The sequence below is a fragment of the Centrocercus urophasianus genome, unplaced genomic scaffold, assembly GCF_019232065.1.
Source record: "Centrocercus urophasianus isolate 14NV4802_14NV808 unplaced genomic scaffold, USGS_Curo_1.0 seq_10, whole genome shotgun sequence".
NCBI lineage: Eukaryota > Metazoa > Chordata > Aves > Galliformes > Phasianidae > Centrocercus > Centrocercus urophasianus.
Window position 1 is genome coordinate 85,287,685 of NW_024884142.1, and position 20,027 is coordinate 85,307,711.

At 44.3% G+C, this 20,027-nt stretch overlaps 1 protein-coding gene across 6 annotated transcripts in view; it reads left to right on the forward strand.

Moving 5' to 3' along the window:
* Window positions 1-4,643: 4,643 nt before the first annotated feature.
* Window positions 4,644-20,027, forward strand: part of MARK1 (microtubule affinity regulating kinase 1) — a 53,750-nt gene continuing 38,366 nt past the window's right edge. For all 6 annotated transcript variants that reach the window (XM_042808770.1, XM_042808783.1, XM_042808779.1 and 3 more), the window contains exon 1: window positions 4,644-4,729. In XM_042808770.1, the coding sequence (XP_042664704.1) occupies window positions 4,679-4,729 (51 nt within the window). In that variant the 5' untranslated portion in view covers window positions 4,644-4,678. The remainder of the gene's footprint in view (window positions 4,730-20,027) is intronic.

A 20,027-nucleotide genomic window follows, 5' to 3' on the forward strand; every position in this document is an offset into this window, starting at 1 on the left:
GTATGAATAAGAAATAGTAAAATAAAAGCTGTCCTAAATAAGTAAATAAATTCACTCACACAGACACGCACCTACACTTAAATCTTTTAGTAAGAAGTTTAGCTAAAACCTGATAGCAAAAAATAATCTTTACATCTTCTTCCATCTTCATTTCACCTTCTTTGGTCTGCTTAAAGAGGGGGAGAGAAAGGACTGCTGAAAAGGACCCCAGATTCACTGAGGATTACACAGGGCCTTCGCAATTGATAAAGATCTCCCCATTTTTAGAATAATTTATTGGATTAATTCATATCAAAACCGGCAATTATTCCTCAGACAAAACAGGTTCTAGTTTGGATCTGAATACACAGGTCTACTGCATGATAGTTTCACATGTTTCTGCATTTAAAATCTCCTGTTGCATGGCTGCAGCATGGACCTTTGGAAAAAAATTAATTCCTGTGAGGGACAGCAGCTCCATTTAGCACCCAGAGTTTGTCATTCCACAAAAACTGCAGCACTGAACTCCGCAGAGGGCAGATACAGAGTGAGAACATCTGTGACCACTTAGGTTAATTGCCTTTCCCAACTCTTCCCCCACTTCTGGGCTCTGATGGCCCCCTGAAGATCAATGGCAAGTCACCAGGCATCTTATTGCAGGCATTCTGCCATCCTGCCCCATCTCCTGGGGTTATCTAAATCTGGTTTCAAGTCTGCCTTCAGAGGGTCTCAGAGGGCTACTTACAGAGTCTGCTGTCTCCTTTGTCCTGGCTTCCTCCAGAGAGCAACAGCCAGGGAAGCTTCTCTACTTCACAACACCAACATCGTGGCACATTATGTCTCCTGTAGCAGCCTCAGACACAGCTCTGAGAGAAGTCGTGCAGGTCCCTGCTCTAAATAGTTACTTTACTCTTTACTTTCATAGCAAAAGAATATTTTCTGGTAAAAGGTGATACAGATGATAATTCAAATGCACTGTTATCTAAATATCCATTTACACTATTATCTTTTGCTGGAATATACTGTAGTTTTTCAGAAGAAAGTCAATATTTCCAAAAATGCTTATCAAAAAGGATGGTGACAGCGCTGATGCGTGGAAATGATTTGAGCCTTACCTCCTCTTCCATTACACTGAATCTAAACTCAAGGTACATAAAAGAAAGAAAAAAGAAAAGCAAGTTTGAAATCACTATTGAAACCCACAGCAACTAAAAAAGTGCCTTCTTTTTTGAAAGCAAGCACTGAAATTCATGCAGTGACCGCTGCCCCAGGTCTCACTGCGGTTCTACCTCAGCACTACAGTGGCTTGCTAGCTTCCTTCCTGAAACTCTTCAGATGTGGCAAGTTGGCTGTGGCTGCAAAGACCGGGGGTGTCATGAGAAAGATGAGATGTCAAAGCTGCAGGAAACAATTGAAACTGGTTATTTTTAGCAATGGTTATTAAAGGCCGGCACAGAGATCTTTAGCGATGTACAACCCATTTATATCCTCTGTCTGTTTTTCAGCCTATCAAGCTGAAACTCCCTGACCAGGGACAGGGAGAACCTTCTTGCCAACTGTGTCACACCACTGACAACCAAGCAAGCTGTCCTGGCGCCTCGCTCCTGAGGGGTGCAGCTCTTTTTCAGGCAGTCTTCTTTCTGAAAAATTGATTTGTTAGTACTGTTGTAGACTCCTCAGAGACTTACAAGAATAAGAAAGTACTGGGGATAAGTTATACTTTAACTTTTCACCAAAAAATGCTTCCTCCTGATTCTTAAGGCAAAATCGGAATCTTGACTGCAACTAATAATGCATTTAAAAAGTCAACATGCACGTAACTTCATCTTCTTGTGTGAAAGTAAATAATCCATGGAGCCTTGTACCTGTAGTTTGTAATGATCTCAGGAATCGGAAATAAGCAAAGAAATAAGAACTCTTTTGCCTTTTGAAAAATGAGGGTTATGTTTCCCCCTTCCCAGTCACCGGGAACTTCACTGGACTGCCACGACTTCTCAAGCTGTGTCTTAGCAACTTCATCCTCCAGTCTCTCAGCACCCTCCTTTTTTCAGGTATTTCATTTCTATTTTCACAATGTAGTAGATATGCTGGCATAATAAAAGGCAAAAATTTAGGTCTGTTTTGTTCACGTCGAAATGGCCAATTTTTCCTGTGTTATTTCTGAGACTCCTTTTGCTGCTGAGAATCAAATTAAAAAAAAATTGGGGGCAAAATTTCATTTGACTTGTCTCTGAGATTGCTCATAAAGTCGTGGATGGAATTCTGTTAGGGTTAAGGTGGTGGAACATCAACCATTCCAGCTGTGAATTTCAACCCAGTTACTCAACACACACCAGAAAGCTCCCACATGGGAGCTGAGGAGACAGCAGTTTCTGCGCTCACCTGGGTGCACAGCTCCCATCCAGCACAACCCTGTGAACACAAAAAGAAGTGGGCCTTGGCAGCAGACGGCAGGCTTCCAGAAGGAGAAGGCACCCGGACTTCGTTTCCACGAGGCAGAAGGCAATGAGTCCACATTGTCTGCGTGCCAAGAAGCTGGAGCTGACTCACTGCCGGAGTTCCCCTTGGGAGGGACAAGTGCCTAGAGAATTGACAGACACCTTCATTTCTTCACTAAGCAGAGTTGTCTGGTCATAAATGAAAGTGAAGTTTCTGGGAAAAATACAGAGAATGTGCAATGGCAGAACAAGAGCGGTGCAGAAGACTCTGCAAGACTGCATGACCTTATTACTGTGAAAGCCGTACATGATGACAGTAACAACTCCAGCCACAACAACTGCAGAGCAGGTCTGCAGATAACAAGAATTGTTACATACTTTTAATATCTGCTGAACCAACATGTTCATACAACTTACTGACCAAAACATACTCAAATGGCAAGGCAGGAAGTTTTTCTAAGCCTTCTCTCAGCCAGCGGTGCCACTGACTGCATTAAGATGTTTGAGTGTACTGCTCTCCTCCCTGACCACAAATGCACAGACAGATCCATACTGTGGTGGGCTGGCAGCGGGGAGAGGTGACCAAGGCAGGCTGCTGAGCCAGGCCCCACGCACAGCCCTAGACACAGCCTTGTACTTATTTGGAATAAGAGCGCATTTTGATGAGCTAAGCAACCAAACTGGGTTAATAGCCAGTTTGTCAACAACTTGTTTTGGCTTGCTGACAAGACCACGGTTGTTTATCCCGAGTAAACTCAGTCTTGGCTGATTTTGTTCCCAGGAAAACGAAGAACCCCAAAGGTCCCCTCACAGTACCAGTAGTGAGCAAGGATTTGGGAGGCTCTGGGCTGAGGACTGGCTGGGAACCTCTGATGCTCCACACAGACTCATCATACACGATCAGAGCAAGGAGATGATGAGTGCTCAGACAGCCCAGCCACACTGCCCTGCTAATGCAGCAATGCTCTGTGTGTGTGTCAGTGGCCAAGATGCTTTCCCAAACATCTGGAAAGCTCTGGTGTCCTTTGAGCTGCTGTGGGGACACTCCCCGAATGACACCAGAACTACACCAGCCAGACCTAAGCACATTTATAGGTAACAAATAACCAAGTACTTCCTTTCACAAGTGCACCAGGGCATCCTGATGATAGGTGTGCAACGCAACAAGAGCATTCCAAAATATTTTTCCAAAAAAACATTTCTGAGACCAAGGATTGTTTGCTTAATTTATTAACATGTTTACAAACCCAGTTTCAAAAGCCTTGACATATCAAGAAATGCAAGGGAAATACAGGCATGTTGGTCTTTAGGTTTTGGGGGTCGTGAGCAGAAGCAGAGGTCGAAGCAGAAAATGCTTCTCTAGATTAAGAGTTTGGTGAAGGTTGGCTGGTTTTATAGTGCAAGCTGCTGTCACGTAAACATTAGCAACTCCTCAAAGACAAAAAATGTGTGCATGTTTCTAATTTTAAGCACATGAGGTCATCAGTGGAGTGCTTGAGGTCTGTGCGGGTCGGGCGGAGGGATGCGCTGCCCGGTCTTGCCGACCGGATTGCAGCTCCGCTCGGGCTGACTCAGAGGCACTCACACTCCACTTGCTTCACCCAGATGCTGACGCAGGCTTTTACAAGTCTCCACAAAGTCTGAGCGTCGACCTTCCCCAGGAATAAGGAGGCACGGACGGGCATCACACCCCTCGCCGTCCCGCCCCGCCTTCCTCGGGCCTCCTCCGCCGCCCCCAACGCCGGCAGCCCGAGGGGCCCCTCCGAGGCAGCGCACGGCCGCCCCGGCCGCCTCCCCGGGCTCACCGCCCCTCGGGGACGGCACCGCCGGCCCGGCCCGCCCGCACCGCCCTGCGCTCCCTGCGTTGCGGGGCAGGGGGCGGGGAGGAGCAGGAGGAGGAGAGAGCCGGGGAAGGCAGCGCGGGGCCGCGGGAGGAGGGAGGAGTCGCCGCCGCCGCCGGATGCTGCGAGGAGGCGTCGCGGCCCCCCTGCGCCGCCGGCCGCTCACCTGAGCGGGCAGGAGGGCGGAGGAGGAGGAGCCGGCGGCCGAGCTACGCGGAGCCCGGCGGCGGCGAGGCGGGCGGCAGCGCGGCGGGCGAGGCCATGGCGGCGGGCGCCTAGCGGGGCCGGCAGCAGGCCCGCAGCCCGCCCTGAGCGCCCCGCTGCCGGCGGGGACAGCGGGCGGCCTCCACCGCCCGGCCGCGGCCTACGACAGCGGGCGGCCTTCCCGAGCGCGCCGGGCGCGGCGCCGCGGCCCACAAGATGTCCACTCGCACCCCGCTGCCCACCGTCAACGAGCGGGACACGGAGAACGTGAGTGCCGCGCCGGGCGTCCCCCCTGCCTTCGCCTTCGCGGCGCCGCCGCCTGCCCCCGCCTCGGGTCGCTCCGCGCGGGGCTGCTGGCACGCATTGTTCGGCCGGGCCGGGCCGCCCTGCCCTTATATGTACTGAGCGCAGCCCGGCGCCCCGCGCACACACGGGCGGTCGGCCTCGGTGCTCCGCCGGGAGCGGCCTTCTGCCCGGCCTGCCTCCAGCCCGGCCTGCCCACGCCTTGCGGGCTCCTCCGGCGCTGCGTGCTTGTTAGGCTGCCGGCCGGCCGTACTGCTCTTTGTCTGGTCTGCACCTTGGAGATGGGCTCCTGCTTTCCTGTTGCTGTATTCCTTCCTCTGGTTTGCTTTGTGTTCTCGGCCTCGGTATGTCCCGAGTTGATTGTTTGGATCTTCCTTTGTGTTCCGCTCAAACATCTTTGCGCTCTTCCTCTGCTCCGCCCGGGCTTGGTGCAGTTGAAGCGTCGTGTTGTTCTCCATTGTCGTGACCTTCCCGTGGAAAATAACCCGTCTCTTGTCATGGTAGGCAGAGTACCCAACCAATTCTAAAGGCCTGGACTTTGTCTAGTCCTTTCCGCTGGTGGGAATTACTTAAGTGGGCGCAGCATGGGAGGTGTGAAGGTGAGAGAACCAAGATTAGAAGAGTTATGTTTGGAATGTGCGCTCGATATCATTGGTTGCCTTTGGGAAGGCGAAGGTGCAGGAGCGCTCCTATGAAATGTCTCACGTGTGGTTCTTCCCATTTTCTAGTTGGGTAGAAGGTAATCGTTAGGAAACGAAGGGAGTTGGTGAGGTAGGTTAGAACAGGAGGAGGTGTTTGGGGGTTATGGCCAGCATTAGGCCTTGCCTGTACGAGCTGAAGAAGCCGTGTCTGCTTGATTGGGTTATTGAATTATATGAAGAGGCTTTAGTAGGTGAAGGTAGCAGAAATATGATAATGTAGCTAAAGAACTGAAGGCTTTAATCTCAGTCGCTAAGTGAAAATTTAATTGACAAGGCAACATCAGCATAGTTGAAACTTAAAGCAAGTAGATGTACTTGGCCTGTCCTCATTATTTGTTCATGGGCTGCCTCTCCTCTGTTGGTGTCAGAATGGAAGCACGCAAGTCCTTGAGATGAAATGAGTGTTTAGATTTCATTAAATGACAAGATCCCAATTTGAGTGATATGTGTTACTTATGAGTTTCTATTTCAAATGTATATAGGAATGTAGAGGAGGGGTAGATGGCAGAAGGAGATAAGAAATATTTATGCATAAACCAGGAGTACAGTACGTAAGACTTGCAAAGTGTCTTACACAAGGCAAATGGAAATATTTTCAAACATCATCAACTTCTGTGAAATGAGAACTACAAGTGTTAGTAGTTCACTTAGAAAACATGCTAATTTTGAATGGTCTGCTTTGACAGCTAGATATAGGTAAGGATATATTCTCTTCTTTCAGAGAGGGCATTGGGCTTCTAAAATTGGGTTAGAATATCGAAGTCTTCAGAATTGCGCATTTGCTACTGCAAATCTTGGTATAAGTCTGTAACGTAATACTAATGAATATAATCCTCTAGTGAGATGAACAGTAAAGAGCTGTTCAGCAGTGAGTTCCCAAATCTGCCCCAAGTAGTTTTGTTCTGGTGCTGTTGTGAGTGGGGTTCTGGCGCAGGGATCCAGGGAAGCCCTTTGGGTGTTGCTGGGCTCCCCAGCCTCAGAGCTAAAGTGAGGAATGTGGGGTGAAGAAGGTGGCCTGCTGGTGACTTTAGAGCAGCAAAATCCCTTGGTTTAAAATGGGCTCTGTCAGAGTGAGGTGAGACGCTTAATTTACTCTTAATGTGCTTCCTCCTGCTAATAAGCACTAATGGACTGGCAAAGCATTTGTGCCGTCTGGATGCATGAAGGTTAGCTAGTAAGTAGTAGTAACTGGGTAGTGAGACCTTGCAACTAATGGGAAGGCTGAGAAAGCAAGAGCTAAAGAGCAGCGTGAGTGTTTTTGGCCCAGTGAACTAACTCCCTCTTTGTAGTGCATATTTTCAATTCCCAAGCACTTCTATTACTGAAGCTCTCAGAAGACATGCAGTTAACAGTGATCTTCCTTTCCCTCCGCCACGGCTGCCTCTCAGAAGTGTTGCTCCATTGTGTGGCTCTCAAGGGACAGATTGTAGCTCTGGATCCCGGAGAGAGCTGATTGATGGCTCTGAGTACAAACCTACGGATGCGTCCAGCTGTGCTCTGCACATGGCGTGAGTTCGTTGCATGAAGTCATCGGGACCTACCCGACCACTGCCACCCCTGCTCCCTTGGCAGCTGCCAGCAATGTCCTTTTAGAGAAAAAAATACATGCATTTGTGTATATATTTCCAGTGTACCCTTTTCTCAGCGAGTATGCAAGCATGAGTTCTGACATTAGAAAAACGAAATCAGATATAGCACTTGTCGTAAGAATATACGTGCCTTGAAGATTCATGGGAGCTGCTGGCTGGATGTGTGAAAACTGTGCAGGTTTCCACAATTGTTTGTGCCTTGTATGCCACAGTGCCCTCAGAAGGCAGTCCAGACGGAATCGGGTCGTGCAGCAGATTAGCTGATAAGCTCTTATCAGCAAGATGGAGTGAAAGGTAAGAGGGCTGATGACAGTGGGCAAACAACAGGTGGAGGGGAACGGTCGTTGTGGAACAGTCAGTATGTGTGTAACTGATAGGGCTGTGCTGTATAAAGTCACACCCATTTTTTCCTCTTCCTGTTCTCCCTTTTATCTCCCAGTGCAGTATTTTAATTTTTCTAATGCAGATGTCTCTAAGTGTTTTTCACTGGAAATTCTATTTCTCTTTCACCAAAATTATGTTTAAAGAAACAAAATATAGTTGTCAAACATTTTTCTTATTGAATGGTCAGTTGGGAAAGTTGAGGGAAGTTGATGGGTGGAGGCAGCGCAGTAAAGATTATTTTTATGCCTATTATCAGCTTTTTGTTTTGTTTAAAGTGAGGGGTAATAGTAACATTGAAAATAAATGTTCTTCTATGTTTTGATTTTGTATATGTAGCTATTTGCAGCTTGCTCTTGGTAGTGCTGTGTAGGCTGCTGTAGGTAGTGTGTCTGCATTCAGACAGTTGCAGTTGGGGTTAGTTTGGGTGAACAGAGCTTCCCATCTCTGCTGAGGCTGCAGGAGGAGAGGGATGGGAATCCGAGTCTGTGAGCTTGCAGCTCTTTTGTTTTCACTGAGTTGGGATTAATTGAGGAAAGAGGGGCTTTTGTGTTTTCCCCTTTCTATTGTACTGTACAGTGATTAAATTTGGGAATGGTCTTGAATTAAAGCAAAAGAAAAGAAATGTGTTGGTAATGTATTCTGTTCAGTGTGTTTTGAGAGTTCTGTATAAGAAAAGACGCATGGAGATGTGGCAGTGAGCTGTATGCCACTTGTTCCAGTGGTACGGGTGGTACAGGGAATGCTATAGCTTGCTGCTTCTGGCATAAATGTCTCTTGGTTTGGCATAAGAGTTTTGCTGAATTTGATAGTGAAAGTCATTCGATCTTTTGAAGATAGTGCTGTGACTCTGCTGTGGCATCCTCTGAGAAAGTTTAAGGCACTGTTCTGTGCCATGGTTGCGTGTTGGCTGCAGAAGAAGCAACAACCAAGGCAGGAGTGCTGGATGGTGATGCTGGCCGAGGACGAATGTAGGAACTGCCTTTTGGCTTACCTAGCCACTGCCTTGTGAGTGTTATTCAATGTCATGACAGAGGGGAGTCTTGGAGCAGGATAGTACGGTGAGATGAGGTGATGAGATCTGCATTGTCATGTAGGTAGTTGCAGCAACCTGCACACCCCAGCTGAGGCTTGACAGGAAAGAGGATGTGTCAGGTGGCAAGAAAAGCAGATGTGGCAAAGGGAGCTGTCTGATAGTGAAGCCTAGAGGGCAGCTGCATTTCTGAGGGAAGCTAATTGAGTAGGGCAAGAGAGGAGAGGATGGGATGGAGTGATAAGGTCCGGATAATAATAATTATACCATGTTTAATTTATTTCCTTTTTTTTTTTTCTTTGCCTGGATTTGCTTTTGCACAATAAGAACACATGGCTTTGATTTGGACAGAGGGGGCGTGGGAGAAAGTATCTGACAAGAATTCTTTCTTTCACTGCCTTAAGCAGAAGGATGGCCTACTTTCCAGGCCTTGTGGGTTCAAGAGTACAGCTGTATCTTTCTTATCCACAAGAGAAGGGCTTTCGCAAACTGGAGAATGCCTGTATTTTTTTTCTGTGTATGATGAGTTTCCTTGATCATAAGAACTCCATTAGGCTGTATGTTTGTTCAAATGGCAAAAACAGGGCATGTTCCCCCAGTCTGAATGTTTCTGTTTCCTTTGTGCAGATTTTTAAAAATTTTTTATCTTTTTAGGTTTTGGCTCAAGTCTTGAGCAAGCTCCTAAGTTGTGGGGAAAGCACATGTTTAACTACAGCATAAAGCACAAAGGAGGGAGCAAGGTCCATTTTATTAACAGTTTGGATTTACTCTTCTGGGTGAATCAGAGGTGGGACGGGCGATGCACATCTTCTTTCTTTTTCTTTCCCCTTTCTGTAAAGAGAAATATTCTAGGGCAAATGATTGTACTATCTAGCTTCATGCTTCACTGTTTTTTCTAGGTGTCGTAAAGCAACCCAAGTTGCCGGAGTTTGGAAAGAGTTAATGTGGTTTGGTTGTACTGCTTGTGTCATTGCACACTTTGTGGGTTTTTGAAGGTTCACAGGTACACGTAGCATTAGATTGTTTGTGGCTGCTGTTCTGAAAACTGTATTTGGTCAGTGGATTTAAATGCATGATGAGAACAATGAGATTAAGTTGCAGCCAGCGTTGGGTGGGGGATCTCTACATCATCCTGTTCATCAGCCTGCAGAGTTGCTATTTTGTTAATATGCCTTTTTGTTTTCTAACTCTGCACTTAGAATGTCTCGATCTTCTGTAAAGGGAGGGTTTGTTTTTTTCCATGGTACCTGATTATAATTGGAAATTAATGTTTGCACCGTAACTGTGGTAAGCTGCTGCTGTGACAATTGCTGCTCTTGAGCAGAGGGAACTCCTGTTCCTGATTTCTGCTACTGACAGCTTCAACACTAAGCAAAGTAATATTTCATTTTTATTTCTAGTGCAAATAGTGGGATTTCTCTAAAATTCTGTTTTTGGTCAGCAATTTGTATTTTCACATGCAGGTTTATTTTGTTGTTCTCAAAATTTAGCGGAGACCTCTCCTTGAGCTCTTACTGCTTTTAAGAGAGCTTCAAAGTTCTGTGCAGATTCATTGAGGAACTGGTGTATAATTAGGACAGAGATGGTCTTACTGTTAATATGGAGCTCAAAATCTGTGGTGCAAATGAAGCCCTGAAACAGAGTTGTTAGAAGCTGCCCTGCTAACAGCTGGAGTGAACTCTTCAAGTTCACTTCAAGCAGAGCTAGCATTTTATCCATGGTGTTAGATATTATCTTTTTTTAGCTTCAACTTTTGTTTCCCTTTTCTTCTTTTTCCCTTTTTTTTTTGGTGGTTGTTGATATACATGTATGTTTATGCCCCGTGCTGCCCTCTGGATTAAGTATATTACATCTAATTTGCTGCAGACAATGGCGTGTTTCAAACTCCGCTTATTTGTGTTGTGGCCGTGACACGATCTATTATTTTGTTGTTGTTGGAAGCACAATGCTTGCTTTCTGTGTTTTGTTTGTTTTTTATTTTTCTGGAATTTCAGAATCAACCATTTTTTTTCTTTTTTCTTTTTATGACTTTGTAATTCTTCTGGGTCTTCGTTCTTGAACATCCGCTCCCCTCTAGGTAGCGATATGCTAAGAACGAATGATCTGCAGTTGAATATTTCTTGAAAACAACTAAGCAAACAGGAGAGTTCCATTGAAACGTTTATATCCTTCAGTGTAATGAATATAGCACAACTGAAATCTGAGGCAGTTTAACATGCAGTAATAATGATGCAGCTCGGTGGACTTTTGATGGGCGTCCTAGCAAAGCTGAGGTTAAAAATTCCAAGTGGCTCAGATGATCTAGTTTGATCTTACTTTACCCAAGTAGTAACTGAGCATGCTTTAACTAAAAACACCAACTTATCCTGAAAGCCATATGTTCCTGTTTGTAGTAAGGCATCTGCACAGTTGCTTTCAGCTGGGCTGCAATTAACCTTTCAGGCAATGAAGTGGATGAGCCCATGAAGCAGTGCCATGGCTTAGACTGTAATGCTCAATCAATAGAATGTCCTGATGTAAAATCTGAAAGCATAGGCTTTTGGCGTGTCTGTGTAGAAAGTAAGATTGCTATGCTATTCTAAAGTTCTCCTTTTTATCAGGACTGCCACTTTTAGGTTCTTGTAAATCATTATAGAAAGCAGGCTTTCTGTTCTGCTAGAATTAATGTATTGTATGTGTGCCTTCAAATTTTCCTAATTCTGTTTTTTTTTTTTTTTTAATATGGATCCAGCAAGAGTTATTTGCTTCTGTTCTCCTGCCATTCCTATACTTGTGGGTCATGTTGGGTGCAGACTGGGTGAAGCAGTGAGAAGTGTCTGCACTTCGCTGCCTTTTTAACATCAGTGCTGCTACGATGAAAATGACTCTGTAGAGGCTCCTGTTGAGCTGCTAGACATTTAAGTGCTTAATACCTATGGCTCCTGGTTCTTTGTGTATAAACGGTTTCAAGTTTGGGACATCTTATAGTAGTGTAAATTGTTATAGAAACCTATGTTCGTAATAGAATAATACAATGTGTTGTGGGGGGAAAAAAAAAAAAAGGCTATTTTTTCATGTCTGCATGTTTCTTAGGACTGCCTGGAAGAATATGGAATTGTAGAATCACAGAATGGTTTGTGTTGGAAGGGACCTTTAAGACCATGTAGTTCCAACCCCCTGCTGTAGGCAGAGACACCTCCCTCTAGACCAGGTTGCTCACAGCCCCATCCAGCCTGGCCTTGAATTCCTCCAGGGAGGAATCCGCAGCCTCTGGGCAACCTGTACCTGTATCTCACCACCTTCACAGTAAAGAATGTCTTTCTAACATCTAGTCTAAATCTACCCTCTTCCAGTTTAAAGCCGTTTCCCCTCATCCTGTTTCTATTTGCCCTTCTAAAATTCCCTCCCCAGCTTTCCTTTGGGCCCTTTCAGGTACTGGAACTGGAACAGTACTGGAAGACTGCTACCAGGTCTTCTTGGAGCCTTCTCCAGTGCTCGGAAAGAGGACTTCTGATTACAGTGAGCCTTAGCCACTTTCTTTGTTTTCGTTTCCAAAATGTACACCTAATCAAAAAGCACTTTCAAAAAATGAGCAGTAAAAATTTCTTTAAATTGTTCTGTCTTTTATAGTGTCCAGCTAAAGGCTGGCTACGTGTGGTCAATCTTAGGGAAGAGGAATAGGCGTGGCTATTTATACTGAAACATCTTCTTAACTGCAGAGCAGTGTCTGGCTTGTTTGATATGACTCTAAGGTGGGTCAGCAGTCAGTAGAACAACAATCCTGTTTTATGTTTAAACATGGAGCCCGTGGAGTTCACGAAAGTAGCAAATAAGACAAGCTAATCAGAGCAGAAGATGATATCCAGAATATGATAAATGTTAATAGATTCAACAACACTGTATTTTAAGCAAATGCAGATGTGACGTGGATAGCTTGGATTGCACAGAGCAACTGCACTTTTCATCCCTGATGGAAAGCGCTGCTGTAGTGCATCCATGATGGCACAGCCCAACGGATGCACAGAGCTGCTGTGTAGCCCATGGCACTCTTTGGCAAAAGCAAGTAATGGAAATAATACCAGTGACAAAGTCTAGTTGTTTTTATACTATAAAGCAATAGCGGTGCATGATAACTTTAAAATCTCAAGCGGAGACAAAATTAGACAAAGTTGTTATGTGCTATCTTCTATTAGATGGATGTGGTTGGAAAAAATAGCCAAGCTTCTGGATGGAGCAGGCTCCAGCAGAGCTGACTGGCTGGGCTGTGCCCCAGGCTCACCTTGTGGTAAAACCTGCAGTGCCTCTGCTCGGCTACCAAGGGAGGGCCCAGTCTGGCTGCTGGTGCAGCACGGCACACACCTCGAGGTGAGCCAGCCTGAGTCACCCCGAGCCGCTGCTATTTTCAGCCCGGCGGAGGCTTGCCTGCTGCCCGCCTTCCTGCACTGCTGGTGGATCTTGTCTTTTCCATCTTATGCAAATACTTGAGAAAAAAACAGAAATAAAAGTAAGGAGAATGATGTTTTGCTCATCTTCGAGCAGCCACCTTTGTCTGTGTGGAAAAGACCTCTTGACTGCAACCTTAATCTTAATGGTTATTACCTGTCTACTTGGTCAGATTCTTTTTAAACCTAGTGATAATCTCAAACCTGCTTCCACAACAGCTTTCTTACACACATCCCGATGTCCGTCTGTCTGAGATTCCGTTAACCCACATTCGTTAAGTTGCTGGACACTTACTACCTGTAATTTCCTATTTTACCACCTTCCTCCCCTCCCCCTTTGTTTTTCCCATATTTTGCTTACTGAAGTGCTTTTGTACTTGGGTTTGCGTAGCCACTGCCAACTTCCTTATGCTTCTCACCCTTTCTGGGACCGCTTCCAGCTTTGCTCATGACATAACCCAAATCAATACAAAGCTTTACTAAAGCTACGTAGTTCTATCTCCTGTTTATCCTTCAAGTAATATCCTTTTGTTTGGATCCCAGGGTGCATGTTAGTATAGGAATGGTCTGAATTGCCCAGATAAAGGGAGTGAAGGAATGCTTTGCTCTGGGTGGGCTGAGGGGAGTTGGTTTTTTCTGGGGATTCTTTTTGGAGTTACAAGCAGAGAGGATTGTTACCACTTGAAATATTTGCCATTTGCAGACCTGACTCTGCATTTCCTTCCCCCCCCCAGTAACATTACTGCGCTTTCTTCTCTCAGATGTCATCTGAAAGTAACTAAAATTGTGTTATGATTAGTCAGAAGGGATGCACGATTTTATAATACTCTCTGTAGAGGGTTATTTCGTGATCTCCAGTAATACATGAGGAATTTATTTTGATAGAACTGCAGAGCTGGGGGAACTGAGTGTAGGAAATAGCACTGTATGCATAGCAGCAGTGTAAATTACTTGTGCTTAAACAGTAAATATCTGAAATTCCTTCTGAGAGTGCCTGCTTGGCTGCAGTTGTATATAAGTATCTAATTCTTAGATGTTGCTGTCATTACTTAAAATAAACACAAGCATAACTCAGAAATTCGGAGAATCTTGCACAATTAAGATGAGTCTGAGTTTTGCCATGGAAATTACCTTACTCTGTTAAATGCTACATTGAGCTTTTACAAAGGATATGGTAGTTTCCCACAAATCGACTGCATATGTAATGTATTTATTCATCTCTATTCCAGATAGTATGATCGATTGAAGGTAATAGAATTCCTTAAAGCATTCTGGCTTTTATTTAGTAAATTTCTTCCAACAAGAGTCAGATTTTCTTGCCTTTGCAGTTATCATAGCAGGGACTGTGTACTGGCAGCTGCAAAAAACAGAATCAGGAGAACAATGTTGTTTAGTGAAGAGTTACAATAGCATTTTCTCCTTAAGGTTAAACTCAGAAGGAGCAACAATTGCAGTCATTTCACACAACGAGGTGTGTACAGAAAATATTAATAATACTGTCTCTGAGCAGTCTGTGCCACGCATGCGTGTGCGTAACAGCTTTTCAAATCTTCATCTCTGAATCTGATGTGAAACAAACAAGGCTGGCTGCTTTTTAGAGACCTTTCTTCCAGCGATGGACAGATGATGCACACGAACAAAGAAAATGTATGAGAGCGCTTCACAATGCAACTCTTGCTCCATCTACTGCATAGCGCAGAGAAATCTTATCTGCAGAAAGTCAGTGTGAGCAATTTGAGTTGATCTAATAAAGGCACTGGAATTAGTTGATGCAGGGCATTGTTACTGGAGAATGTATGGCTTATTGTGGTGTTTGTGAGCAGGCTGACAGAAGTGTGATAACTCAACCCATGTGAAGAAAAATAAACTGATGAAATAAACTGCATTTAAAGGTCCTTTCTAGCAAAGCTGTTCTTGCTTCTCTGATGAGAAACGTGGTGATTTTCATATGAAAATCAAAATATTTTTGAAGTATTACATGTTCTGTTGTTGTTTGTGTTTTGTTGGTTGATTGTGTGACCTTCTGGGGAACATCATGCTTTGGTGTTGCTGTCAGCTTTTTCACTATTGCTCATTAAATACATTTCCGGTAGTGTATAATATTTTACTTAAGTGGAATTATTTTCAAACTGGATGGTGTCAGGACTTCTGCAGTAGCAAAGAAGATGCAAACTAGGCTAGTATCCATCTTTTTGTTCTATTTCCCTTCATATAATAGTTATTAACCCAAAGAAGCTAAACTAAATACAGTAATTGACTATTGGACTAAAACTAGTCATGATAAAAAAAAAAAATGTATCAGTAGTATATCATCTGTTTTCCCTGGTATTATCTTGATTTAATTGAAGATATTTGCAAGACTGGCTCAGTGGGACATCAACAGAAGAAAGCAGCAGGTGAACTGGGAGACAGAAGAATATGTTGACAGTCACCATATGAGTAACTTAACTGTGGAGTTAAGGTTTTACCCTGAGATAATTTTGGGGAAAGGGTAGAAGGCTTTCCAAATTCATGTCGGTTGTTGGGTGGTAGAAAGATGGTAGGAAATGAGTGATTTAAAATTAATTCCTGTTTTAATGTGAGCATCTTATTGGGTAAGCCACTTGAACTGGACAGTTGCAGACTACTTACTTTAGCCTTACTTTACTGCTGGCCAGTTTGATTTGAAGTATGACCAGCGCAGGAGAGAGTGAACAGTTGCTGCTAATGGTGAGCTAGAGGTCACCACTGCTGCCAGTGGTTACTTGCTGTCCCTCACCATCTAGATAGAGAAGTGTGGAAGGGCCTGACTTTGACAGCTTGCAGGAGGGGAGGAGGTTGGAAGACCATAGCTAGGGATCTGTGATTCCTCACCCGCTGACTGTCAAAGTCTGGAGAGAGAAAGCCCTGGTTATTTTTTGTGTTTCTTATTGTTGGATTGGCTGTTTGTTTCAATGTCTGTATTTATTTTGAATGCCTATTAGCTTTTGTTCAACCCTTTTTGAACCCTTGTTCAATTCCTTGTATTCTTAAGCTTCATCTGTGCATGTATGCATACACAAATAACATTATTTCTTCCAGTTTTTCATATCTCTTTATTTCAATGGACAGTAAATTCAGCGTCTGCTGTTTCTGCAATATTTTTCCCTTCACTTCTTTTGCTGACATGCACAGCACAGACTTTCATTAGTTATTTTACTTCTTTCTCTTGAGTTTGGCTTTTGCATTTCTCTTCTATGCTTGCATATGACTTCTGTTTGTGGCTTGAATTCAGTACCTTGACAGATGTCTGCAGTGTCTGCAGTATGTGTCAGCCTGTTAATATTCATAATCAACTGTATTAGCCTCTTTAAAACTGTAAGGAAATATTTTTAGCCGTGTTACATCCTTTGCAGAATCTTTGAGGAACGTTGCTGTTGGTTGCTTTTCTTTCTTCATCCCCTCCCCCCCACCCCGGATTTTGGTAGTTTGTGATGCTAAATAACCGAAGGCCGAAGTTCATAACAAGTGATTGCCTGAATGTAGAAGAAGGGGGCTCCAAGGAGGAGGTTGTCTCAGTACAGCTCAGCTCATGCACCAATTGTGAGATGGAAGCTGATCAAAGGAACGGTGTTTGGACTGCCTCAAGTTAAGCATAAATGTGTGCAAGTTTGGGAATATGTTTGCCAAGCTGAAGTGTGTTGAAGCATTACCCACATAGGGGTAAATAGTTACTGCAGTCCAACAGGTTATGTGTTTTTTGATCTGATAGTTAACACTTCTATTAGAAACAAGGCAGAGTATACTCAGCAGCAGATTGCCTTCATTTTGCTTTGGCTTTTCTTTCAGTTCTCAGTGTCCCACTACACCTGCTACTTCAATTGCATCATGATAATCTTGCTATAAAGAACATAGTTTATCCTTTGAGAAGACCAGTGATTTTTAGCAATGCTCTTACAGCACTCCTTACTCTAACAGGCAATAACTCCATCTCCAGCCATCAGATCAGGCTCATCTAGACTGCAACTGGGTCAAAACTGTTGTAATTTTCTAGAAGAAGGGGTCTTTGTCCATGGCAGAGGGTTGAAACTAGAGGATCTTTAAGGTCCCTTCCTGCCCAAACCATTCTTTTATTCTCTGATAATGGAATGCTCTGGAGGTGCAAACTCATTGGTAGGAGTGTCCCACACCATCTGGAGTGCTTCCTCCTTTTAGGTTGGTTTTTCTATGCTGGGTTGCATATTCTTAGCTCTTCTTACAAATTCAAACTTTGTATCAATTGTGAAAACTGTCTGCAGTATGCAGAGCCTGATTGAGTCCTGGCTTAACTGTTAGAGCTGCATCTCCTTGGCTGTAGGCTTCCAGAGTTCTCGACATCAGGAACGAGGAAGGAGGGCCAGGAGATACTAATAGGCCTGACATGAAGAAGCTGAGCTGGTGTCCTCTAGCACAAGGGTTTGTGAACGTGCCCACCTGACCTGGAGGGATTCATTGCCTCTGCCCTGAAGGCTGCAGCTCCCGAGAACAGGCAGAAAATAGGCCCTATTCATCTACTGTATGTCCATGCAATTTTTTTAACTCTCAAAATTAGCAGGTTGCCCAACTACTTTTAGATATGTCTGTGTTATATGAAAGGGAATTAGGTGAGTCTCCATGTCCTTTAAATTAGAATTTCAAGAATTTGGAAAGGAATATTGCAAAATCCTTCTCAGTATTGGAGATCCTCCATTGAAACACGATTTAATGGAAATCACAGAGCCCTGTGCTGCCCTATGATTTCTTTTGTAGGACGTTGTGTAGCTATCAGGTCAGATATTGTAATTGGCCATCTCATCACTTTTCAGCAGGAGTCTGTACTTCAGAAAGTTAATAAAACCTTGAGGTGAAATGTTTTTATCAGAATGAGACAGCAGTCTGTCTTGATGGACTCATCATTTGACTAATGCACTCATGGGAATGTGAAGATTCAGGCATACTGTCTAGCTTGCGAGAAATAACTTCATTTTCTGTTTCATGTGATAGAAATGATAAGTGATTTACCCATGCATGTCCTTCCTAAAAGATAGCTTCTTAAGCAGGCATTGTAAGCTCTTCTATCTTACCAAGCCTGTGTTCATAAACAAAACAAATCGGCAAGTCTCCTTTCTTTGTGGGGCTTTTAATCTGCTTTAGTTCATGTTTTTTCCTCCAGTTCTTCTGACTTTTTGCTTTGGCTTAGTTGCTAACTCGTTGCTGCTCTTCTCATCATCTGGATGCAAGCCTCAGGCTTGCAGTTTGTAGTTTGCAGAAACAGCCCTTTCCCCTCTGTTTTGAAGTTGGGTATTAAAGCATCTTCCATTTCTTGCACTCCTGCAGTTGCTTTGAGAAGCTCCATGTGCCTGATAGGATCCTGTGCCTTAGGTTGTTTCATGTCTCTCTTCTCCTGCCTTTCATCAGGCCAGCTGAAAAATGGCCTGGCTGCGTCGTTTGTAAGTGCAATAAAAGCTCCTGCCAGTTTCCGTGCCAGAAGTTTCACTTTCTGGTTGTGTTCCTGTTCGTGTTTAGTTGGTTCCAATTAGCTATCAGCATTAGTTTTTCATTTCATTTTGTACTGTGGAATATTTTGGAGCTAACTGTGGGTGCCTGGTGCCTGTGGATGCTGGCAGGGGAGCTGAGAATGCTGTCTGCAGCTCTGTGCTGGCAGAAGATCTCCCAGAAGAAGGCAGAAGAGACTGGCAAAGGTGAATGATGATCTCCTGAGAAAAGAGCAGCAGCTGGCAGGAAGCATTGGATGGTTTAAACGTGCCTATGAGGCTGTAGCAGGAATGACTTGTCTCCTTCCTTCCCCCTTCTTCTTCTCTGCTAAAAGGATTCATGTTAGGTTTCACCTGTGAGGTAACCATTTCATTTTGGGGGGGAAAAAAAAAAAAGGAGACTTGGTACAGTTTGCTTGATACGGTTTGACTCCTAGGAGTACAGTGAATGATAAATAATTTAAAATTAGTAAACCTAACAAGATGTTAGGAGGAATTCTTTTTCCTCTCCTTGGCTGCACCTGTGGCTTACTGCAGCAGATTTTAGCAATCCTGCCTTAACTTTTGTTGGGTTTGAGACAGTGGGCTCTGTTGTTTTACAGTAGTAATTAATGGAGAATATAAGGGCTGCTGTCTTGAATTAGCCCTGGAAAATATTGTTTGTGTGTTTGAGATGAGTCAGGAGCGAAAGCGCCACGTTGCAATAATGATGCCAATTTTGAGCACAATAAAACAAGCACAGGAAGGTGCTGCTCTCTGCACCTGCTGCCAGCCTGCCTGGGGAAGCTTCCTGAAGGAGGGTGAGAAGCAGAGGCATCGTAGTGCCTGTTGTTGGGCTGCAAGGCCTGCTGCACTGCTATGAAGGTAGTGGGTTCTGTGGAGTACTCTCCTCTGGGGTTGACTAGTACATTTGTTGTAACTTTTGTATAGGAAGTAGCTGTGAGTCTATTTGATGATAAGCTTTGCTCTTCCACATAACTTAAATGCCTGATATGCTGTGGGAAGGGTTTGATGAGTTAGTGTCGTTACATTGGACACACTGAATAAGGTTGCCCAGCAAGGCTGTGGATGCCCCCTCCCTGGAGGCATTCAAGATCCAGCTGGATGGGGCTGTGAGCGACCTGGTCTGGAGGGAGGTGTCCCTGCCTATAGCAGGGGTCTGGAACTAGATGGTCTTAAAGGTCCCTTCCAACACAAACCATTCCATGATTCTATGTGGAATTGCATGTATTCTGGAGAACTATGGAAATGCATTGGATTGCTGTGCAGCAATAGGGCACACCCTCTGTTTTCTGTCCTAGATTGCTTGAAGTGCAGCCCTGTAAATACTGCAGCTTCTGTATTTTGTGATTAGAGAAACAATTCTGTCTTGGAGTTAGCAAACTGACTTCTGTCTCGTGAAAATGTGTTGAGCACTTCAGGTGAAACAAAAGCTTTTACAGGGCTTAGGAACCATAGTAATAAGCACAGTTTTAAGATTTACTCTGTGGTCTGCGTAGGCATACCTGTCACCAGTATATATGAAAATTCTGAAATGAATCTTTCTATTTTCTTTCGGTTGTACTGTCTCTTGCAGCAGAAGTAAGTTTGTTTCTTTTCTTTGAAGCTGTTTCTGAAATAGAGAAAGTTACAACTGAGGAGAAGAGGAAAGATACAAAAAAAAAAA